We start from the raw sequence: 22554 nt of genomic DNA on the forward strand, positions 1-22554 counted from the left end.
GGCTATCTACCCTTTTGGCTCTTTTTCATAGACAGTTTTGAAGAGTAAATGAGATAACATATGCAGAGTACTCTGCATAGTGTCTGACACTCAGCTGATGTTCAATAAATGGTGACTATTATTAGCATCATGGCCAAAAAACTATGGGCAACTCGGAGCCTCTGGGAATGACAGGTCATAGGCAGTCCCTTTTTCCTCTAGCTCCTTACCTATAAGCATTCTCTGAGTAAAGGCATTTTGAGAAAGCATTTGGTGACCTTGAAACATTCTCAGAAGCTCTTGGATGTCTTTCTACATTAATTTTAACAAATATATGAGACTCATTTCCTCCTTCATACCTCTATCATAAAAAGCAACAACATAAATGCTTTTGATAATCTTTACATGGTGTAACATTTCAAACATTATTTATCTTAAACTTGATGCAAACGAACTGGATAGAGGTCAACTGGGGGACAAGCACTGAGCAGAGAGGTATTTGTTGCTGAGGGAATGATGGCAGGTCTTAAACCAGATCCTGGCTATGGAGCAGAGGGAAAATAGCAAATTCTTTGGAGGAGTTTTATTAGTGTACAAGCATGCCAGAATGCACATGCTGTTTCTTTCACTCCTTGAACCTCCTGTACACAGGGGAGTGAGAGAAGGGTAGGAGAGGAAAAAAAGAAAGTGAAGAAAGAATGCTATGTCTCTTTCTCTGTTGTGTATCCCCAAATGCACACCATAAATACCAAAACAGTGCTTGGTAGTAGTCCAAACAATTTAACTTGTCCCCAAATTCCCAAACAACCATCAGAGCATAATTTGATTTTTGGAAGAGTATAACGAAACAACTTCTCGGCATAGCATTTGTTGTGCACACCTAGTAGAGGAAGACAGTAGGTAGACCATTCAACACTCAAGTCATGGAAAGAATGGCACGTGGGGCCAAACATCCAATTTAACCCAAGTCCCTTGGGATCCTAAACCTCAGTTTGGTTTGAGGCTCCACTACTCCCCATTCTTTTGTGTTTCTTTTCATCATGCAGGGGATGGAAGCCCAAGCAGGTCCACGACTCAAGGCCTGAGACCAGTGTGTCATCCCCTCACTCACCAGCAGTCAGATTCTGGCCCACTGGCCAACCTTTTCTGTTTCCATCCACGCCTGCGCTGTGGGTCCATTCCATCCCAGCCCTTCCTCACCCTTCAGGAGAAGTCCCCTGGATTCCACATTCAGAGACCACTGTGGGTATTCCCATCCCAAGCCATCATAGCCTTCCTCTCTATCCCCTTTTAAAGGAGAAACAAGAAAGGTGAGCAAGAAACCACCAGCAAGTTTTGACAGCTGCTGAGGAAGACTAATGGATTTCTAAGGAAACAGAGGCAGCAGCCATTTTAGTGGCATTTGCTCTGTGAAAAATATATAGACACATCTCCCCCATCCCCCTCCCACCCTCGGCGTCTTCTCTCCCTTCACACTTCAGAGGCCCGAGGCGAGGGGTGGGGCTCAGGTTTCCCTGCGACGACGCAGCGGCCACCTGTCGCAGGTGGCCAGCCACTCAGTCACCACCTAGCCCCCTCCCCGCGGTGGGCGGGACCGCTGGATTCCCCACCCCCGGGCTCCGCAGTGCAGCGGCAGGAGGCTAGGGCCCTCCCCGTCCCCACGTCCCGCCCCTCTGGTCCCCTCCTTCCACCCAGCTCTGCAGGCCCCGAGCCGGCGGTTGCAGCCGCACGGCTTGCGGGTTGCGAGGCGGGCCGGGAGGAGCGGTCCGCGCGGCGGGCGAGGCAGAGGCAGAGCGAACGCGGGAGGTCGCTGCGGCCAGGGACACGCATACTGCTGCCCAACATGGTCGCTGCGCACGCTGCCCATTCTTCCTCCTCCGCCGAGTGGATCGCCTGCCTGGATAAAAGGTAGCTCGGGGAGAGCCCCCACTGGGCTGGGGCCCTGCGGTGCCACCCCTGCTGGGAGACCGCCGCGGGGACAGTCACCCAGAGCCGGGGACGGTCACCCAGAGCCGCAGCCCCATACCTGGGCGCAGCCTGCCTGGCTGCGGGGAAGAGGGTCCCCGAGGGGGGAGGGGCCTGAGGGGCCTCGTCCGGGATGCACGGGGACTCAGATCCCTCCTTCTCGTGGGGCATCACCTGCACGAAATTTTTACGTGAGGTGGAGAAAATGTAGTGCAGTGCGGGCGTGGTGGGGGGGAGAGCGCCAGCCTCTCCAGCCCCCCGCCCCTCCGTCACCTATTCCTGCCTCCCCCTACCCACCGCCCTGAGACTCCAGGCTCAGCTTTCCGCTGGGGGGTTATTTCTCTTGGGATCAGCGGACAGAAGAATAGATTCATACCTTCGTCGAACTGTTCAGACCACTAGGAGTAAATGAAATTTAAGTTTTAAGGCGGGGTGGGGGGAAAGGCAGGTGCAAAGTAACATTCCTTTTTTGTTCCTGAAAGCCAAGTGTGAGGGACCCAGTGCTGTCAGGTGCCTTCTCAGCCTGTGCCCCCGCAGTCGCTTTTTCAAGGTCTGTGTTAGGAAGGTCACTCTGGAGACTGCTTTCGTCTTATTACTTGCTTCTCAGGAAAAGACCCTTACTCTAAAAGCTCAAAACCATAAAGCATTTTAACTTCCCATGACAGCTCTGTATAAGGAGGTGCTGTGTGTTACAACAGACTGTAAATGTTTCCAGGCTCTGACAGCATAATTTTCTTTTAGTCCAGATTGTGGGTTTAGCGGTAAACATTACATAGTATGTTAGCAATTATAGTTCATTACCCTGATTAGAAGGTGATACATCTGAACTTTTAAGAACTGAGCAAGAAATCATGCACGGTGAACTGCCTCTGCATTTCCACGTTTGATGCAGCAGTCAATGATTCATGTCTTGCAGCTATCTGCATGGTATCTCTATATGCATTTGTGGGGAATATTTTGCACTCTGCCATATTGAGATTTTTACAATCAGCAGATTCGTAGCCAGATCAAACTTGAAAATCTTAAGTATGATGTGCTCGGCATACTTTATTATTATAGGCCTTTGTTGAAAAAAAAAATAATTTGAGAAAAGCTAAATGTGGCTCATTTGAATAACTTTATATATCTGAAAATGATCTTTACTTTCAGTTATCACACAGTAGCAAGATTTTTTGGCAGGCAGTGCCCTATTTATGTCTAAAATGATATGTACTAATATTAAAAGAGTTACGTGCAAGAAATAGTAAGAGAATTGAAGTGATGGGTAAATCATACAGAATTACGTATAAGGGAAGAGCCTGCTAATGTCGTAAGTTATCTAAATTTAATAGTTTAGGAAAGGTGAATCATAAAAGAAGAGAAAATCAAGCCTCTTGTACTTAACCTATAAATAATAGTACTTCCTCATGAGTGAATTTTTAAGATAATAGATTCCATATTTCTATTTCCAGAAGTGCATGGCAGGCCATATTTGGAACAGTCAGTAATTCACTAGAAACCCTTTAGTCAATAAGTACTCATAGCAAAATCATAGAGCAATACTAACACAAGTGGGCATGTTTGACTCCATCTTTTCATAATGTGTATCTGCCCAAATGATTTTGTTCGGAGTGAATTTTTAGAACATAGTGCCACAATCTAATACCACCATTCATAGTGGGGAGAAACTCTACCAGGGGACAAAAAACAACCCTCTAGAAATACTGAGCCTACCATTCATGGAGTGCAGGAGAATGGACAAATCAGTAAGTTAAGGTTTTTAGGCCCAGAGCTGTCACCAACTCTGACATGTTACTTTTATTTCCTGAGTGTCTGAAAAGCAAGATTAGAGCTATCTGTCTTACTAAGGATCAGTGGATCGAATGGGGAAAAAATGATGAAAGTTCTTTGAAACGCGTTAGGTGTCATGTAGGTATTGGTGTTGAGAACCTTGCATTTTCCATAGCATTGAAGCTAGAATTCAGTTTAGGACTGGGAATGTCATTGTAAGAGGGACTTGTTTTGAAGTTGCATTTTCACTTAGATTATCTGTTAATTTTTTCAAGAAGGGTGAAGATTAAGGGTGCTGATGGGCTGGGAAAGCCCCCTGAAGTCCCTCCTTAGAAGGACACTGCCCTTAATATTTCTGAGAAATGCAATCTTGATGCCCTTTTCCAGGCACTGTGTTGGGTTTGGGGATGCAAGAAAAGAAAAAAAAAAGATGAGAGTTGCTTATTGACTTGGGGGGTGAGTGAGGGTGGGTCAGCTACATAAACAACTAACCACAATGCAATAAGTGCTTTAATGGAGATGTATGAAGTGCTTTGGGAATGCAGAGGAGACAGTTGGCAGATCTGCCAGGAATGCTTCCCACAGGTTCCTGCCTGGACCATGGAGTTTGAGGGGAATTTTGTCAGGCGGGGAATTTTATCAGGAAGGGAATTTGGGGAGGTCACACAAGGCAGAGGGAGCACTGTGAACAAAGACACACAGGAGTGGCATATAAATGCGCTAACGTCTTCCCAACCACCAAGTCCTCGTGTGACCAAATCTAGAGTATAGGAAAATGTGCTCTATTTTTCTAAACTTTTAATTATGGACATTTTCAGGCATACACAAAAAAAGAGGGAATGGTACATCGAACCCCTATGTATGACTTGGAGATATGACGCTGGGACCTTTTCTATAGCTGGGAAATGTAGGTTAGATATATGCATCATACAGGTAGCAACTGTTGGAGACAGCTAGAAAAAGAGGGCCCAGAGGTTGGATGTAAGAGGATTTAAGGTAGAACATCTGCAGGAGTATAGAGTAAAGAAACAAACAAAATGAGAAAAATAAAGCCTTAGAAATGTTTGTCAGGCGTGCCAGGAAGGTTATCATAGACAGGACAAATACTATGTAAACTTGCATGTGGGAAAGGGGGTTGAAAAACATGTAGATACCTGGATTAGGGTGAAGAAAGAAAATCCGAAGCTGCTTATGTATCAGGCATCCAAGTTCTTGGACGATGGTGGGGTCGAGGAGACAAGAGTGTACAACTACTAATCTTAGAAAGGCATTGAACAATTGGATGGATAAAAAGATATTGAAAAAAAGTCTCAGCAGACATATTGTTAAAGCAAAACAAACCTACCACTATCTCATAGGTCTTAAAATTCTTCCTGAGCAGGGATGGTAACTAGAAATGTATTACATAGTAGCCACGATTTCGGATTTAAGATATGTAAAATGTCTTTTTTTTTTTTTTTTGGTGTGTTGACCATTGTTTAATTTTTTTTTTTTTTTTGCCCTTACCCGCCCACCTCATGTCTAACCAAGATGGCCAGAAACAGAGAAAAAACATAAACAGGGATGGACACACAGGAAACATATGAAATACCTCCTGAGACTCAAAGGTGTTTTTCAGGATCCCAACCCTATCACCAGAAACTTCTCTCATAGACCTGTATGCTGTCAGTATATTGGCAAGAGCCTTGTACTGCTTGGGTCCAGTCAGGAGACAGAAACCACACAATAACATGCATAGAGAAAGTTTAAGAGAAATTATTAACTCTAACCAGGAATTTGATTAATGAAAGATTGATTAGTGTGTATTAGTCAGTGTTCTCCAGAGAAACAGAATATATAGGATAGAGAGAGGAAGACACTGGAAGATTTATTTTAAAGAATTGGCTCATCAGATTGTGGGGAGTACCATATACAAAATCTGTAGGGCTAGCCCACAGGCTGGAGATTCTGGTAAAGAGTTGACGTTGCAGTTTTGAATCTGAAGACTGACAACTCGGGCAGAATTCCTTCTTCTTTAGGAAAACTGACCATTGTTTAATTTTAGTGAAAATATTTTTACCATAAGATTTTTGCCACCTGTGAATTTAAGAACCATTTATAAGTAATAATTCTTATGGTTGGTAAGGGAGTATTATGAAGGGACCACACTTATTCACATATGAAGTGTGATCAAACAATATGGTGAATGTTTAAGTTAAAATAAATTTTATTATAGTGAAAGACAGATTGCCATTAATCCCCCTCAAAATACTCCTCCTCGCTTTGAACACACTTACCCTATCATTCTTGCCACTTTCTGAAGCAGTTCTGGAAGTCCTCTTTCGTGAGTGTCTTTAGTTGCACTGTCGTGGCTGCCTCAATGTCCTGAATCATTTTGACTTTGGGGAAGAGCCAGAAGTCGCACGGTACCAGATCCAGTGAATAAGGTAGATGAGGACACACCGTAACATTTTTATTTGACAGTAATTGCCATACCAAAAGCTATGTGTGACACGGAGCATTCTCATGATGGAGGGTGACACACTTTAAAACACACCTTCTTTCAACTGTAGCTCACACCTCACTGACTGCATCCAACAAGTTGAAACTTGTCACACACTGTTACTAAGGTTCAGTATGCCACTTCCCATATTGAATATCCCTGCCTTTCTGTTGGATGGCACTTGGCAGCTGCATTCATTGTATTTTATGATCACAACAGGAAAGGCTCCGTGTCACACATCACTTCTGGTATACGGCAATTTCTGTCAAATAAAAACATTATGGTGTGTCCTCATCCACCTTATTCACCAGATCTGGCACCATGCGATTTCTGGCTCTTCCCCAAAGTCAAAATGACCAAAGGTAAACATTTTGAATCAATTTAGGATATCAAGGCAGCCACAACAGTGCAACTAAAGACACTCATGAAAGAGGACTTCCAGAACCTGCTTCAGAAAGTGGCAAGAACAATGGGATAAGTGTGTTCGAAGCAGGGGTGAGGGGGTCTATTGTGAGGGGGATTAATGGCAATGTGCATTTTACTGTAATATATTTTAAAGAAATTTAAAGTCACTGTATTTTTTGATCACACCTTGTATGCATAGTGAATGATCATCAATATTCATGAGTATCAAGCAAGAGATGGCAAATTATAGCCATGGGCCAGATCTGACAGTGTGTCTCCTGAGCTAAGAATGCTTTTTACATTTCTGAATGATTGGACATAAACCTAAAGAAAATGAATATTTCAGGATCCCTGAAATGTTTATGAAATAGAAATTTCAGTGTCTATCAGCAAAGTTTTATTGGAATATAGCTACACTCATTTTGGTTACATATTGTCTACAGCTACTTTCATGCTACTGGCAGGGTGGAGTAGCTGTAACCAGCAGAGACTGAGTGGTGATTACAAAGCGCCACAAGTATTTACTACGTGGATCTTTGAAGAAAAGTTTGCCTTCCCATCTTATAGATGAAACAATTACCTAAGTGACTGACAGAGAAACCACCAGAAATGAAAGAAATTGTCTTCATTTAGGAAGGAGTTCACAGTGTTTGGTTTCTTGTTTTTCCCTAGCTGAGAGGGAGGTCCTCAGTTGATTAGCTCATTTGAGGACCACTTGTGATCACAGGCCAAAGCAGAAAATGAGGTTAACACACTATGGATATGTTAAAAAAAAAAAAAATTGGTTGACGTCTTTCGAAACAGCTGAGGAATTTTAAAAATTATTAATGTTTCATTTTAAAAATGCCCCTAACACAGTATCCTTGCATTTGACTTAATCCCCCAAAAAATGTTGAGTTAGCTATTTTGATGTGATTGGCAGAGAGTGAAAGAAATCAAGGAACAAATTTGTTAAAAACCAAAATGCTTTGTAGCAGATTTGGTGAGAGAGAATGACTAAGACATCAAAGAAGCGTCAGACATGGTCCCACCCCTGAGGAATAGAGAAGATCAAAGAAGCATGCAGAGCAGAAGGTAGGCTGGGGAAGGCTGGCGTGTCCCCAGGCAGGTCCCAAGGGATGACATTACTCTGGTGAGTTCTCAGCATTCAGGTCTGGTCTTGTAATCTCTGAATCCTGATTTGTCAGCACATCAAGAATTGATACATTGTTCAGGGACAGATACAGAGGCACTAAACTCTCAGAGACTGTAAACATCAGAAAGACAGTTCATGAATTTGAAAATAACATCAGAGAAGTGGACACACATACTTTGGCTAATGCATTCTTTCTAGGCAAGCTGTATGGGAAGCCCAATTATTATAAGTCCATATTGTGCATTTACAATGAGAAGCAAAGCTGCCAGGAGATGAGGACACTTACAACTTTTGGCCAGCTCATTCTCTTTCTAGAGCAACAGAGCCCAGGAATTGAATTATAATCAGAAGATAGTTCTGGGAACACTTTCGGACACCTTGGCTGTTGCCTTTTCCAATTAGATGACCACTACATGTACTCCTATAGCACACTTTGCCCAACACCATAACCACACAAGTCAGACTCCATTGCAGTTGCTGATTTACTTTTTATTTTTGCATCACTCTATGTCAGTCCCTGTATTTTATTCGTTCTTTAATCGCCAGCTTCAGTGCAATGCCCTGACATAGAAGGTGCTCATGGAATCAGGGTGAGAGCCAGATACGTCTTCCTCCTCACGGATGGAGTGGCATCTGCAACCTTGTAGGCATGTCCTTTCATTTGTCCCCTTATCTTTGGAAAGTGTGTGAGTGGACACTGTCAACATCTGCCTCTGCTGTTCCTTCTGTGTGAATACTAATTTTTTTTTAAATGACATTGCATGCCTCTATTCTAATCTATCATTTAAAAATACTTTTCTTACGGAAAATTTCAATATGTACAAAAATAAGAGACCAGTATGATAATTCTGTTGTACCTCCCCCTCCGCCCTCCAACAATCACCAACTTGTAGCCAGTCTTGTTTTATTCATACCCCATTCACCTCCCACTACCCCCAGGATTATTTTGATGTAAATCACAGTCATAGTATTATTTCATCTGTAAATATTTCAGTATATATCTCTAAAATGAGACTAAAGGCTTCTTTATAAAGAAAACAGTATTGTTTTCACATATTAAAAATTTGACATTAGTTCCCTAATATAATTAAATAGCCAGTCAGTGTTCAAATTTCTCCATTTATCTCATAACTTTCTTCTTTGTAGTTTGTAGCAGGAACCAAATCATGTCTTTCAGTCTTTAAAAAAATCTCTGTGTTCTCCTTCTAGCTCTCTCTTTTTCTTCCTTATAACAAGTTTGTTGAAGAAACACATATTTTGTTTTTTACAGTGTGAATTTTAATTATACCCCATGGTGTCTTTTAATATGTCCGTTTGTCTTCTTGTAAATTTGTATTTGGATTTAGAGTTTGATCAGATTTAGATATGATTTTTTTGGTAACAATACTTCCCAGAAGTGGTATATACTTTCATCACGAGGCATGTAACATCAAGCGATCTCTTTTTGTGATGTTACCAATATATTTTTTAACAGATTTTATTTTTCAATTAAAATTGACATATAGTTTTATATTAGTTTCAGGTGTACAACACAGTGATTAGACATTTATATAATTTAAGAAGTGATCACCCCAATAAATCCAGTACCCATCTGACACCATACATAGTTATTATAATATTACTGTATTTCCCATGCTACACTGTACATCTTCATGACTACCAATTTGTACCTCTTAATCCCCTTCCCCCTTTCACCCTCCCCCCCAACCCCCCATCTGGCAACCATCAAAATGCTCTTCATATCTATGAGCTTGTTTCTGTTTGTTCATTTATCCTGATCTCTAGATTCCACATATAAGTGAAATCATATGATATTTGTCTTTCTCTGTCTGACTTCACTCTGCACAATACCCTCTAGGTCCATCCATGTTGTTGCAGATGTCAAGTCATTCTTTTTTATGGCTGAGTAATATTCCATTTTATATATATATATATGTACCACCTCTTTATCCATTTATCCGTTGATGGGCACCCAAATTGCCTCCATATCTTGGCTATTGTAAACAATGCTGCAGTGAACATAAGGATGCATGTGTCCCTCCAAAGTAGTGTTCTGGGTTTCCTCAGATAAATACACAGAAGTGGGACTACTGGGTGCTTCTTTGTCTCTTGTTATAGACTTCGTTTTAAAGTCCATTTTGTCTGGTATAAGTATTGCTACTGCAGATTTTTCTTTTTTCTTCCATTTTCATGAAATATCTTTTCCATCCCTTTACTTTCAGTTTGTATGTGTCTTTTGATCTGAAGTGAGTCTCTTGTAGGCAGCATAAGTAAGGGATTTGGTTTCTTATCCATCAGCAAATGCTTTTGTTTGAAGCATTTAATCCATCTATATTGAAAGTAATTGTTGATAGATATGTAGTTATTGCCATTTTATTCATATTTTTTTAATCTTTTTTTTTCTTAAAGAAGTCCCTTGAACTGGTTTGGTAGTCATGAGCTCCTTTAGTTTTTTTCTTGTCTAGAAACCTCTTTATCTCTCCTTCAATTTTAAATGATCGCTTTGCTGGGTAGAGTAATTTTGGTTGTAGGTCCTTGCTTTTCGTCACTTGGAATATTTTGTGCCAATCCCTTCTGGCCTGTAAAGTTTCTGTTGAGAAATCAGCTGACAGTCTTATGGGAGCTCCCTTGTAGATAACTGCTTTTCTCTTGTTCTTTTTAAAATTCTATCTTTGTCTTTAACTTTTGGCGTTTTAATTATGATATGTCTTGGTGTGGGCCTCTTTGGGTTCATCTTGTTTGGGACTCTGCACTTCCTGTGCTTCTATGTCTATTTTCTTTGCCAGGTTAGGGAAGTTTTCGGTCATTATTCCTTCAAACAGGTTTTCAATTTCTTGCTCTCTTCTCCTTCTGGTACCCATGTGTTGGTACATATGATGTTGTCCCAAAGGCCCCTTAAACTATCCTCATTATTTTGCGTTCTTTTTTCTTTTTACTGTTCTGATTGGGTGTTTTCTGCTACCTTATCTTCTCAATTGCTGATTCGATCCTCTGCTTCATCTAATCTACTATTGATTCCCTCTAATGTATTTTTCATTTCCATTATTCTTTATTCCTGACTGGTTCTTTTTAATGATTTTTATCTCCATTTTAATGCTCCCTACCTCTTTGTTGAAGTTCTCACTGAGCTCACTGAGCATCCTTATAACCCATGCTTTGAACTCTGCATCTGGTAGATTGTTTATCTCCATTTTGTTTAGTTCTTTTTCTGGAGCTTTGTTCTTTTCTTTCATTTGGAACATGTTTCTTTGTCTTCCCATTTTAGATGTATCCCTGTGTTTGTTTCTATATATTAGATAGAGCTTCTATATCTCTTGGTCTTGGTAGGGTGGTCTTATGTACCGTGTTTCCCTGAAAATAAGACCTAGCCTGACAATTAGCTCTAATGTGTCTTTTGGATCAAAAATTAATATAAGACCCGGTATTATTTTACTATAATATAATACCGGGTCTTATATTGATTTTTGCTCCAAAAGACACATTAAATCTGATTGTCTGGCTAGGTCTTATTTTCGGGAAACACGGTAGTAGGTGTCTCATGGGACCAGTGGCAGTCTACCTGGTCACCTGAGCTGGGTGCTTTAGGTGTGTTCCTTGTGTGGGTTGTGTGTGCCCTGCTGTTGTAGTTGAGCCTTCGTTGCTATTAACGTGTGAATGGAAGGGACTGACCTTCAGGCTGATTGATTGTGAGGACTGGCCATGACTGCAGTGGAGGAGCTGTTGTTCAGGGGGCTGATCCTATGGAACAGGATCACTTTAGCAGGGCTCTGGTTCCTGCCCAGTGTGTCTTTTTGGTGTGTCATTTGTGGAGGTGATTAGATGGTGTTCTGGTGTGGTCTGAAGCTGGCCACTGGGTGTGTTGGTTCTGGAGCCTCTTAGGAGGGGCTCTGTTTCAGGCCAAGGTTGGCTTCTCCCTGTACCCTGCCTGGGGCTACTTGGTATGAGCTACAAAATGATCTGCAGATGATTGCTACTTGTGCTGTGTGTGCTTAGAGGTTCCTGGGAGAGGCTAAACTGTGAATCGAGGCTAGCTGGCTCTAGTGCCAGACTTGGGACTGCTTAGCAAATGGTATGTGACATGCCAAGGTCAGATACTGCTTGTTTGGGGGTTGTGAACATTTGAGAGATTTTTAGGAAATTAGCAATATTTTTAAAGTTTAATGCTTGGCAACTATCTTATCTGCAATTTCTTGGGGGACATCTTACAATATCCCTGAATACATGGGAGCACATAGCATATATTTGTGGAGCAATTAGAGGACAATATAACCTAATATATAATCAGAGTTAAATTTTGTGGTGCTGATTCTACCTGCCCTAGGATTTTTAGGACAGGCAAGTTTCAGCCAGGCTGGAATCCCTCAGATGGGAGGCACATGGGGTGGGGGTGTACCCATGGAGCAGGAGGCCAGAGAGAAGGGTGACTGGTACACCACACACTTTTCCCTGTAACATGCTCTCCTAAACACAGCCCCGGAACATGAAAGTCTTTAGATGAAAAGTAGTCCTTAGCAAAGGAGATTTTGCCTGCTTGTATTAGTTTGGGTTCCCCTAAATGGACCTCTGGCTCCTCCAATGAGGGTGGACTGGCAGATCCCTTTCAGTTCCAATTTCCTAGGAATTTATAAGATTTCATAGCCCTTCCACAGTAGCTGCTTATTCTCCTGGACCACCTTCCCAGATCCAGGGCAGCTTGGTTTTCTTTAGTCAGATTTAAATCTATCTTCATGCATCTTGGACAGTGGATGTGAAGAATGAGCTTTCCCTCCAGTATCTTCAATTCACAGAGAGATGGGAGACCACGTTGGGAGTACTGAAATACTGAGGAAAGAGAAAGAGGATGGAAATAACTGGGTGGGGAGGATGATGGAGAAAGTCTCAGCCAAACAGATGAAATCACACAAGCTGACTGATTAGAGTGGAGGCACTGGGGTACTGTGTTTACTCAGCTGAATCCATGTGCATCTGCTTGCTTCCCCTGCAGAATAAGAAAAACAAAATGCTGTTACTATCCTCCTTTCTCTTCACATTTGCTCTTTCTTGGAGCACCCATCCATTTACTGTGCTTTAATTAAGCAGATTACTTAAACTCTGTCTCTTTGGTTTATCTTTTAGACCAGATGCATTTTTGTCTCTCTTGGATATTTCCACATCAATGTCCTATTAATATTATGAAGCAGATATTGTTTTCCTTCACCTACCTCTGCTATAGAGGTTGGGAAAAAACTCTTGAGGCTAGGTGTCCATGTAACACAATTCTGACCAATGAGACATAGCAGAAGTCTACTAGAAGCTTCTGGCAAAGTTTTTGCTTTACTAATAAAAGACACATGTATTTGATACCCCCTTCTCTTGTTTCTGCCTGGAAATATTACCCGAAACCTGGGCCTATGGTCACCATATTGTAATATCAGAAGGAAGGGCTGGGAAATACACAGACTCCTGTTCTGACTTTGTTCAGCTGATGAATTTAGATCAATAGATGCCTACCTTCAGATTTTTTGTTTTGTAGAGAAAAAAACACACCCAAAGAAACCACTCTTTGCTAGATTTTCTATCATTTGCTGTCAAAACTATTCGTAATCCAACAAGTCGATGCTCAAGTTGTCAAAAACTGACTTTAACTCTCCTCTCCATTAGTTTCTCCTCTTTATTTTTCTACTTTATTAATGACTCTGCTACTCTCATTCTCAAACCTTTGATATTACCTGTGTCTTCCCTGTCCTGTGTTCCTTTTCATACCTAACCCGTCACCAAGTCTTCCCTTGGCCTTTATATTTTACTGTTTTATTTCAGGGCTTTATTCACCTGGATCTGGATCTTGTTTTCTGCGTCCAATCTGGAATACACGGTGTTTGAAAGATCAGCTTTGTTTTTGGGTCAGCCAGATCTGGATTCAGATTCTGTCACCTCCACCCCTTAGCCATGTGACTTGACAAAGTTAAGTCACCTTAACTTCGAACCTCTCTTTCCAAATCGTCTGATGAGGCTCCAAGGACCTACTGTAATGGCTCTGTTGGTGGGCTAATGCAAGTACAGCTACATCTTCTCAAAGTAGAGAGCCTAGTGTAGGGGTTAAGAGTTTGGGAGCCAGACTGTTCTAGTTTTGATTTTGTTAATGGTGTAACTTTGGGCAAGTTATTCAGTTCTCATAGTTGTTTGGTCGATTCCTCAGGATTTTCTATATAGCAATCTTGTCTGTGAATACTAGAAGTGTTACTTATTCTTTTGGATCTTGATGTCTTTTCTTTTTCTTTTTCTTGCTTTATTGTATTGGCTAGAATTTCCAGAACAACGTTGAACAGAAGGAGTGAGAATAACTTCCTTGAATCAGAAAACGTTTTTTCCCTCTATTTTTTAATTTCCTTTATTTTAAAAAAGCTATGTGATGTTGATGTTATTTAAAAACAAACACTTTTTGTAGATATCATCTGGTCAGGAGTTTTCTTCATGGGAAGTTTTTTGATGACAAATCCAATCTCTTTAGTAAATAGAGGATTCCTCAGATTTTCTATTTCTTGTGTCAGTTTTGATAAGTTGTCTTATGGAGTTTTATCCATTTATCTAAGTTATCAAATTTCTTGGCATAAAGTTGTTCATAGTATTCATTCCCTATTATCCTTTTAATGTCTTTAGGATATGTAGTGATGTTCTCCTTCATACCTCATATTAGTAATTTGTATCTGCTCTGTTTTCTTCATCAGTCTTGTTAGGAGCTTCTCAATTTTGTTAATTTTTGAAAAGAACCAACTTTTAGTTGATTTTCTTTACGGTTTGAGAAATTCATTGATATCTGCTTCCCTCCTCCTGCTCTCCCTTATTCTACTTACTTTGGGTTTAACTTGATCTTCTTTTTCTGGCTTCTTAAAATGGAAATTTAGATAACCAATGTTTTTTTCTCTTTTCTAATATGAGCATTAATGCTATGATTTTTTATGGTCAACACAAAGAAGTAAGTACAGTTATTCAGTATTCAGTGTTTACAAACAAAAACTAATTTTTTTTGCCAGAGAAGAATAATTAATCAAGGTGATACAGGGACCTGTTAGCCTCATGGATAAAATACTGTGCAAGTGACGAACCATATCTCAACAGTGAATTCAGGAATAGGTTTCATAGGACTCTCAATATATCTTAATAGCATAATTATAAAGAGACATTAAAAGAGAATATTTCTCCAAGGGGGCCAACATGATGGACAGTTTTCTGATTTAATCCCAGGATATATTTTAGGGTATTTTAGAATTGGATGGATTACTTTTATTTCAAGAAAACCTCCATAAATATTGTTTTCCACATGTGAGCTATTAATAATTATTAAAATTGGGCAGCAATGACTTTCAAGTAATATTTTCCAATAGATATGTGGAGTGCTGCTATTCTGTGTTGTTGGTTAAATGAAGAGTAATGTGACTTTGGACTCAGCCAAACCGGGGGAAAATTATGTCCTCATTTGATAACCAAAGATGTATGTTTTAATGGTGGTCCAGCCTTTCTCTGTGAGGATATGGGGGCTAGGATTTATTCTGAAGAAGGAATGTTGGTGCCACTCTAACAAATGGTGGTCAAGAGTCCATAGGTTATGTCATAGAGCATGGCTTCTATAATTGTTACCAAGGTAACCAGGAAACGTGTGTCAGTTGTTGCTAAGCAACCTTAAAATGCTTAGCTTTGAGTAATATAATTTTCTGAAAACCCTTTCATGGAATAAAATTGTAAAATGTAAGCTTATCAGGTAGGATGACTTGATCTATAGGATTATTACCTATAAATTGGTCAAAAGTTCAAGAATCTCTCATTTATTTAAATAAATGGGGAAATAATATTTAAAGGCCCTTAGAAAAGACTTAATTTTTAGAGATGTGAAAACAAGTAGAAAAGACCTTTGATGGGAAGCAGACATTACTTGGAACTTAAAAACTTGATTCTTGATTTTGTACATTAAATTTTAATTCTGTTAAAACCCCAAATAAAGGCATAAATATCTTGCCTGGTGTTCAGGCTCTGCAGCCTTATTCTTCTAGTCATTGATTGGTTACTTATCGAGCATGTTGCAGAAAAAGTTGAGTTCTTGAATCTTACATGTTTTCTTTAGCAACTCTTTAAACAAACTTTTGGGATATAAGAAAGTTCTACCTTCAGCGTCCCTTGCCCCTCTCCTTTTCTCACACCACTCTTGTCTCTTTCTCCCTGCCTCATGCTCTTTTTCTCTGTCCTCAGTTTAGACATCTATAGGAAAAGGATCAGATCTTGGTCATCTACTTTCCTTCAGTTTGTTCGTTTGTTCATTCATTCATTCATTTATTCATTCAGATATTTTACTTTGTTTTCTATGTGCCAGACACTTTTGGTCGGGAAGGTTAGTGTGAAGAACTGACCAGGCCCCTAACCTCATGAATTTAAATGCTAGTTGGGAAGACATAAATTATTTCACTCAGTCCTTCAAAAACTACTTATTGAGTAACTACTATTCCACGTGGTAAGGAATACAGCGGGGAACAAAACAGGAAATGTTTGGTGGTAATGCTATGAGGCCAAGAGAAGGAGGATGTGCACTGATGGAGTAGGGGGACAGACAAATCTATACTACAGTGTCAGAGAGTGATAAGACCAACGAAGGAAAACAAAGTGGAGAAAAGGAGAAACTGAGGGGTGGTGTTATTTTAGAAAGCGTGTCCAGGTCTTTCTGCAGAAGTAACATTTGATCAAAGTCCTTAAGTGAACTGAGAGGTATGAATTTAAATCAGTGTTATTCACACTTTACTAAATCGGCAGATGAGATATTTTAGAGAACATGGGGAGGCTGGTGCCTGCTGTGAGGACATGGACTGAATAAATAGGGTGCCACCCTTTTGTTTGTTTAGCCAGTTTAGTGTTTATCGATGATGAATTTGTCGGGCACTACTGTAGGGCAGTGTTCTTTAATACAGCCCTCTCAAACAAATGTGCCAGAGCAAGAAAATGGTCCAGGATACCTAGAAACTCCAACAAGTGCTCACTTTGAGCATTTGTTCATTATCCTTGACAATTTTTTTCTATTATTACTTCACCATCTGCCTTTTGGTAATGTTTTTGTATTGAATTCTTATATTCTCCTCATCAACTCATTAAATGATATGGCAATGTGTTTATACATTTTTTCATGTCAAAAATGGAAGACAATTTGAGGACAGTTAAGTCTCTGTGGTGATGTTACTGTACCATGCGTGCACAGACTCATTGTGAATATTCCCTGGTGGGATTTACAGATCAGACTTGTAGAGCTAGAGCTATTCTAGTCAGTAACCAGGTTTGACATTTTATTTACTGAAAAGAATTTAAATACTTAGACCAGGAGTCCCCGTTTCGTTATCCAGGAAATCAGAGCATAAATAGGGGGGCCCTTTATTGATACAAAAGGATGCAATTACAGAAAATACCAACGGGATCACACAATGAGGCAGCTTCATCTAGAAGGCAGATCTCTGAAGTGTGGCCACACTTGGGTGCCATCTGGTTGACTGGGAATACAATTTTATTGTGCACCTTCATCTCCTTGTGCATTATCAGTCTGTGACTGCACCTTATCTCTACCTTGATTGAATTTTACGTTATCTCTGTTGCTTTGCTTCTTACCTTTTTAGCACTTCATTGGGTATCTACCAGAACACTTTTAGAGGTTCATTTTAGAATTCAACACTCAACAGATTATGGATATTAAAGTAAAAGTCATTAAAAAAAACCGAACCCATTGTGTTTAGATGATTAATTTTTTTGTTTGTTTCTATCATTAGGAGGCCTAATCCTAAATATCCAAATTGCCCAAGTGAGCAAGAAAACTACTCCTCAGAGGAACTTACAGAAATCAAAAGTGAACACTACTTAGGCATGGTATTTGTTGTTTTAAGTTATCTGAAAGAGAATCATAAAGTAGTCAATTGCAAAATTGAAATAATTTAAAAATATGTATATTTTATTTAACACTTTTTAGAGACAGAGTATAGGTACTGGGGAGAACAGAGAGTGGACAGTTATAAAATAAACCATAAGACGGAATGATTTAAAAAGTGCTGGAAAATTATCTGAAAGAGAGCCTCTCTTTTTTCTATTTTAGTTGAGCTAAACTTGATTTTTTTCTTTTATTCATTGATGTTTCTTTTATTTATCGCCTACTATTGATTTTTATCTGCCTGTAAAGAGTTTTGCAGTCCAATACTGCCATGTAAGAATGCCTCTCCACATAGAATAGCACTTGAATCTATTTCTTTTGTGTCTGGGCAAGCAGCACAGGCATAAAATTGATTTTATGTGCGGAAATCTAATTATTTCTCTAATTATATAGCAGGAACTTTATTGATGGGAGTTTTATCTCAGAATTTATTTTGAAGGAATTAAAAACAATTTTTAAAAATAGGTAATAAAGGAAATTATAGGGGAAGAGAAAACCATTTTTAAAAAAGCTCACTGATGTTTGGGTGCTAATACAGTTATCGGAGACAGCAGCACGACTCCTGGAGGTGACACATGACCTAGTAGCTATCACCACGTTCCTTCCTCTTCCTTTGGGTTGTGAGAGCTCTTGCTGGCTTGCAGCTGAGAGCTGACAATGTCACACCCCCTGCTTCCTTCTGAGTGTTACAAGTCAACATGTCTTTCTCGTCCCCAGAAGGAAATGACAGGAGCTTGTGAAGAGTAATGGACTATGATTTAAACTTTATTTTAATTGGGACCAAACCAAAGAATTTCTGGCTTATGCTTGTCGAATTCCTACAAACCCTATCATTGGGAATAAATGGTCATAAAATTATAGTGTGTTTTCCTACAGTATTTTTTCTCCTGTTTGAGTTCATACTTTACGACTTTATGCCTCTTAAAATTAACATTAACACAAGGATAATCATTTTCCTAGGTTATTAAAAGTTATTTGTAAATATAATTCTTTTTTGGCTGAAATCATTTGGCTCCCATGAGTTAAATTTTTCCTTGTTGTTGGACAATTAAGACATTTAAAAATGATTGTTGCTGTTCCTGATACTGCTATAACCTTTTATATTAAGTTTTTCTTGTTTAAGTTTACTTCCTTAGGATAGAGATATCCATAGAACTAAAATTAGTTAATGTGTGTGAAGAGATTTAAGATTTTGGCACACATCTTCAAATAACTTTTCATCAAGACAGTAAGATAGCTGCTGTTATTTATATTTTTCAAATGAGGAAACAATTTTGAAAAAGTTAAATTATTGGTCCAGGGTCACACAGTTGGTAAGTGCAAGGGATCAAAATAGGGTAAACCCCATTCCCTTTTCACTATAACAGTGTTTCAAGTATGTTCCTTGGAATGTTAATACATAGTGTAAGGGAGAAAAAAGGCTCATAAAAAATTGGGGAAATGTCAAGTTAAAATTAAGTGAAATCTTTTACGAAAGTCCTCAGAGCCCTGGATGTCACACCAAAGATGATCTGTGGCTGTAGAACCCAGGAGAACTGTGTGCTCCAGTCCCCCTCCTGCAGCCCTCTGCTGTCTTACTTCCCTCCACCTCTTCTCCCTGCACACTGTTTGGATACTCAAGTGCCCCAGGGTTGCCAGCATGGCGATCTCCTCTGACTCTTACCCTTAACACTGCACTTCCCACTCTGAGTGAGCTTCTTAGGGGCCAATCAAGGGTCAACCCACTTGATTTGGCCAGGTATCCCTATGGTTGTGTCTAGTTTCCCTCTCTGTCCAGTCTCTTTGGGTTGACATTTCTTCCCTGAACACTAACTTGTACTTGTCTCAGAGGTCAGTCTCTTAAAGAGGACAGGTAGGACAGACACGTTGGCTCACACCTCGTAGGGCACTGCCCGATACTTCTCTATCTTACGTCTGTTTCTTCAGAGCCTCATAGTCACAAACTTCCTCATTGATAAAGTATCTTGAGCTAATGTGTTAAAGTGTTCAATGTGCTGTGCCTAGCAGAAATGTTTGTATTTTAATAAAGGATTCCTAGAGGTGTCAAAGCCAAAGGAAAGTAGGATGAAACTAACACAATAAGAATATCTGCCTGGTGGCTCTTTCGAGTCCCGTGGTACAGACGTGTGCCTTCTAACCAAGCCCTAATCCTACCACACCTACCTAGGACATACCACTTCTAAGCATTTTGACCAAGTCAAGAAGTTTTTTGTATATAGTTTCTAAATTATAAGCACATCAAGTTACCTAGAGTGCTGAAAACATGCTGAAATCTTTAATTTGATCAGGCTACTCTTGTTTCAGAATACAAGATTAATTTCTGGATACACAACAGTAAACAAGTGGCTGAAAGTCGAACTGTATAGTTATGTACATGACTCTTTAGTTATCCAACATCATAGAAAAGTTAAATTTATACAAATATATCCCAATTAGTCTTCCAAACTTGATGTAATTTAATAATTCTGGTAGAAATGGTATTTATAAAGCATAGTGAATATCATTTTCCTTTTACTTTGTGATTGAGGCTCAGTATACTGAACATAAAGTAATATCCTGTGTTATAATATGGTAATTTTGAAGTATGTGGATGATCTGTTTCAACACCAAACACCCTCAGTATTGCTTTTTGTTTTTTAAGTTCTGCTTATTTTTGTTTTATTTGCCTGACGCTTCTCTACTGCCCAGAAACAGTCGCTCCTTGCTTGCTGCCCTCTAAATGTCTGTCCTGTCTGTTTCCCTTGCATGAACATAGTATCTGCTTCTAATCCTTTGACTTAGAATCCAGGTTAACCAAGTTTATTGGAGCTGTGTGTATAATATGACTGCATGCATTTGTCCCTGAGGATTGTTCTTCTGAGTAAAGTGTATGAATTTCAGTTTTAGTATATTAAGGCCTTCCTTTTGGTCATACAAAGCCTTGTAAACTTAATTGCTATATTATCTCACTTCTCTGATTTTTTTCTTAATAACTGAGATTTCCAGATAAATACCCTCTGAATAGTTGAGGCATTACTGTAATACGATTAATTCCTTTTTCGAAAAATATTTACCGAGCACTTAGGAAACACTTTCTAATGATTAAATTTCTTCACTGAGCAAAACAGAAAATTCCTGCTCTCCTAGAGCTTACGTTCTAACAGAGGAAATAGGTAAAAGATAATAGACATATAAAGAAATATTACAAGTTATGTTTGAAAGTAGTATGTGTTGTGGTGGGGGGGGGGAAACCCAACCAAAACAAGTAGAGTCCAGTAAAAGATTAGGGGTGCCAGTGGAGGTTGTAAAGACTGTAATATTAAATAAGTCGGTTAGAATATGGTTCCTTGGGAAAGTGTGATTTAAGCAGAGAGGTGAGGGACTTAACCAAGCATATATTTAGGATAGGAATATCCTGGCACAGGAACAGCCAATGCAAAGGCCTTGGAGTTTTTGCATGTATGGATTGCTCAAGGGGCAATATTGTGCCTAGAATGTAGTGACCAATGGAAAGATTAGGAAAGGAAGTCAGACAGAGAATGAGGGCAAACCATATTAGGGACTTGGCGACTGTTATAAAGGCCTTGGCTTTTACTCTGAGTGAAATAGGGAACCACTAAAAGGTTTTAAGCAGAGGAATGGCATCCCCTGACTTATGTTTTTACAAGATCACTATGATAGCAATGTTGAGAAAATGCTGTGGGGAAGGGGTGCATGTGGGAAAGGGAGACCAAGTAGGAAGCTATTGTAAGGTGAAAGACGGTGGTGGCTTGGATCAGAGTGACAGCAGTGGAGATGGTGAGAAGAAGTAGAATACATTTTGAAGGTAGAATCAATAGGACTTACTTGTGAATTGCATGTGGGAATGTGTGAGAAAGAGTAGTCAAGACTAATTCTAAGGGTTTTGGGCCTAGGCAATTGGAAAGATCATGAGGCCATTTGTTATGATTGGGAAGGCTAGAGATAGGACATGTCTGAAGGGAATGAGTTCAATTTTGGACATGTTGAGTTTGAGGTTAGACATTCAATTAGAAATGTTGAATAGAAAATTGGATATGTGACTCTGAAGTTTGGAAGAACAGTCTGAGTTGGAGATATAAGTTTGGGAATTCTTAATACATAGATGATATTTAAAGCCATGAGGTTAGAGAGCATCAAGGAAGTGAGTGTGAAAGAGAACCAAGGATTGAGCTCTGCCATCCTCCAACAGGAGTTCGGGGGAGGAGGTGTAACTAGCAAGAGAAGCTATGTAGGAGTGACCAGTGACATAGGAGGAAAACAAGGGAATGTGGAACATGTCTTGAAAGGCAAGTGAAGATGTTTCCAAATATTCAGATCATATCATGTTGACAAAACTTCAGGAAGAAGACCACAATCTGGGTTTGCATTTGAAGTTTTATATCTTACAGATGACATAGCTAATAGGTTTACTTTTCCATCCCGGTTAGCTGTTAGGTGGGTTGTCGACTCTGTTCCAGGTCTTGGAATGCTATGAGAAAGATGGCAGGACTGAAAACAAAAAGAAAATATTTTACATACAAGGTGCAGGGCAAATGCATAAACTGTGGCTTTAAACCAGAATGAGATCATCCACCTAAAATGTGTGTAAATGGGAAAGTCCAGGTATAGAAAGATGGAAAATCAAGGTATAGAGGTTCAGAGGGCAAGAGGTGGGATCAATGAATACAATTATGGAAACATAGGGTGTTATTTCTCCATAACAGATGGAGAAAAGAACAGGGAGTCAACATCACCGTGATAAATACTGAACAGCAAGGAAGCAAACTATCACAGCTGAAGCATGCGGGCTGCTGTGAAACTCAGAAGTGATATTATCAATAAAGCCAGAGTTGGCAAGTGATTAACAAATAAACAACATATGGCTCATTGGTTGCCATGTCCCTGGAAACA

General features: G+C 39.7%; 1 protein-coding gene across 2 annotated transcripts in view; it reads left to right on the top strand.

Moving 5' to 3' along the window:
- The first annotated feature begins 1673 nt into the window (after positions 1-1673).
- RAPGEF4 (Rap guanine nucleotide exchange factor 4) overlaps positions 1674-22554 on the top strand; it is a 278720-nt gene continuing 257839 nt past the window's right edge. For both annotated transcript variants that reach the window (XM_081051093.1, XM_081051094.1), the window contains exon 1: positions 1674-1887. In XM_081051093.1, coding sequence (XP_080907219.1) covers positions 1823-1887 — 65 coding nt within the window. In that variant the 5' untranslated portion in view covers positions 1674-1822. The remainder of the gene's footprint in view (positions 1888-22554) is intronic.

Source organism: Rhinolophus hipposideros, assembly GCF_964194185.1.
Source record: "Rhinolophus hipposideros genome assembly, chromosome: 6".
Classification (NCBI taxonomy): Eukaryota; Metazoa; Chordata; class Mammalia; order Chiroptera; family Rhinolophidae; genus Rhinolophus; species Rhinolophus hipposideros.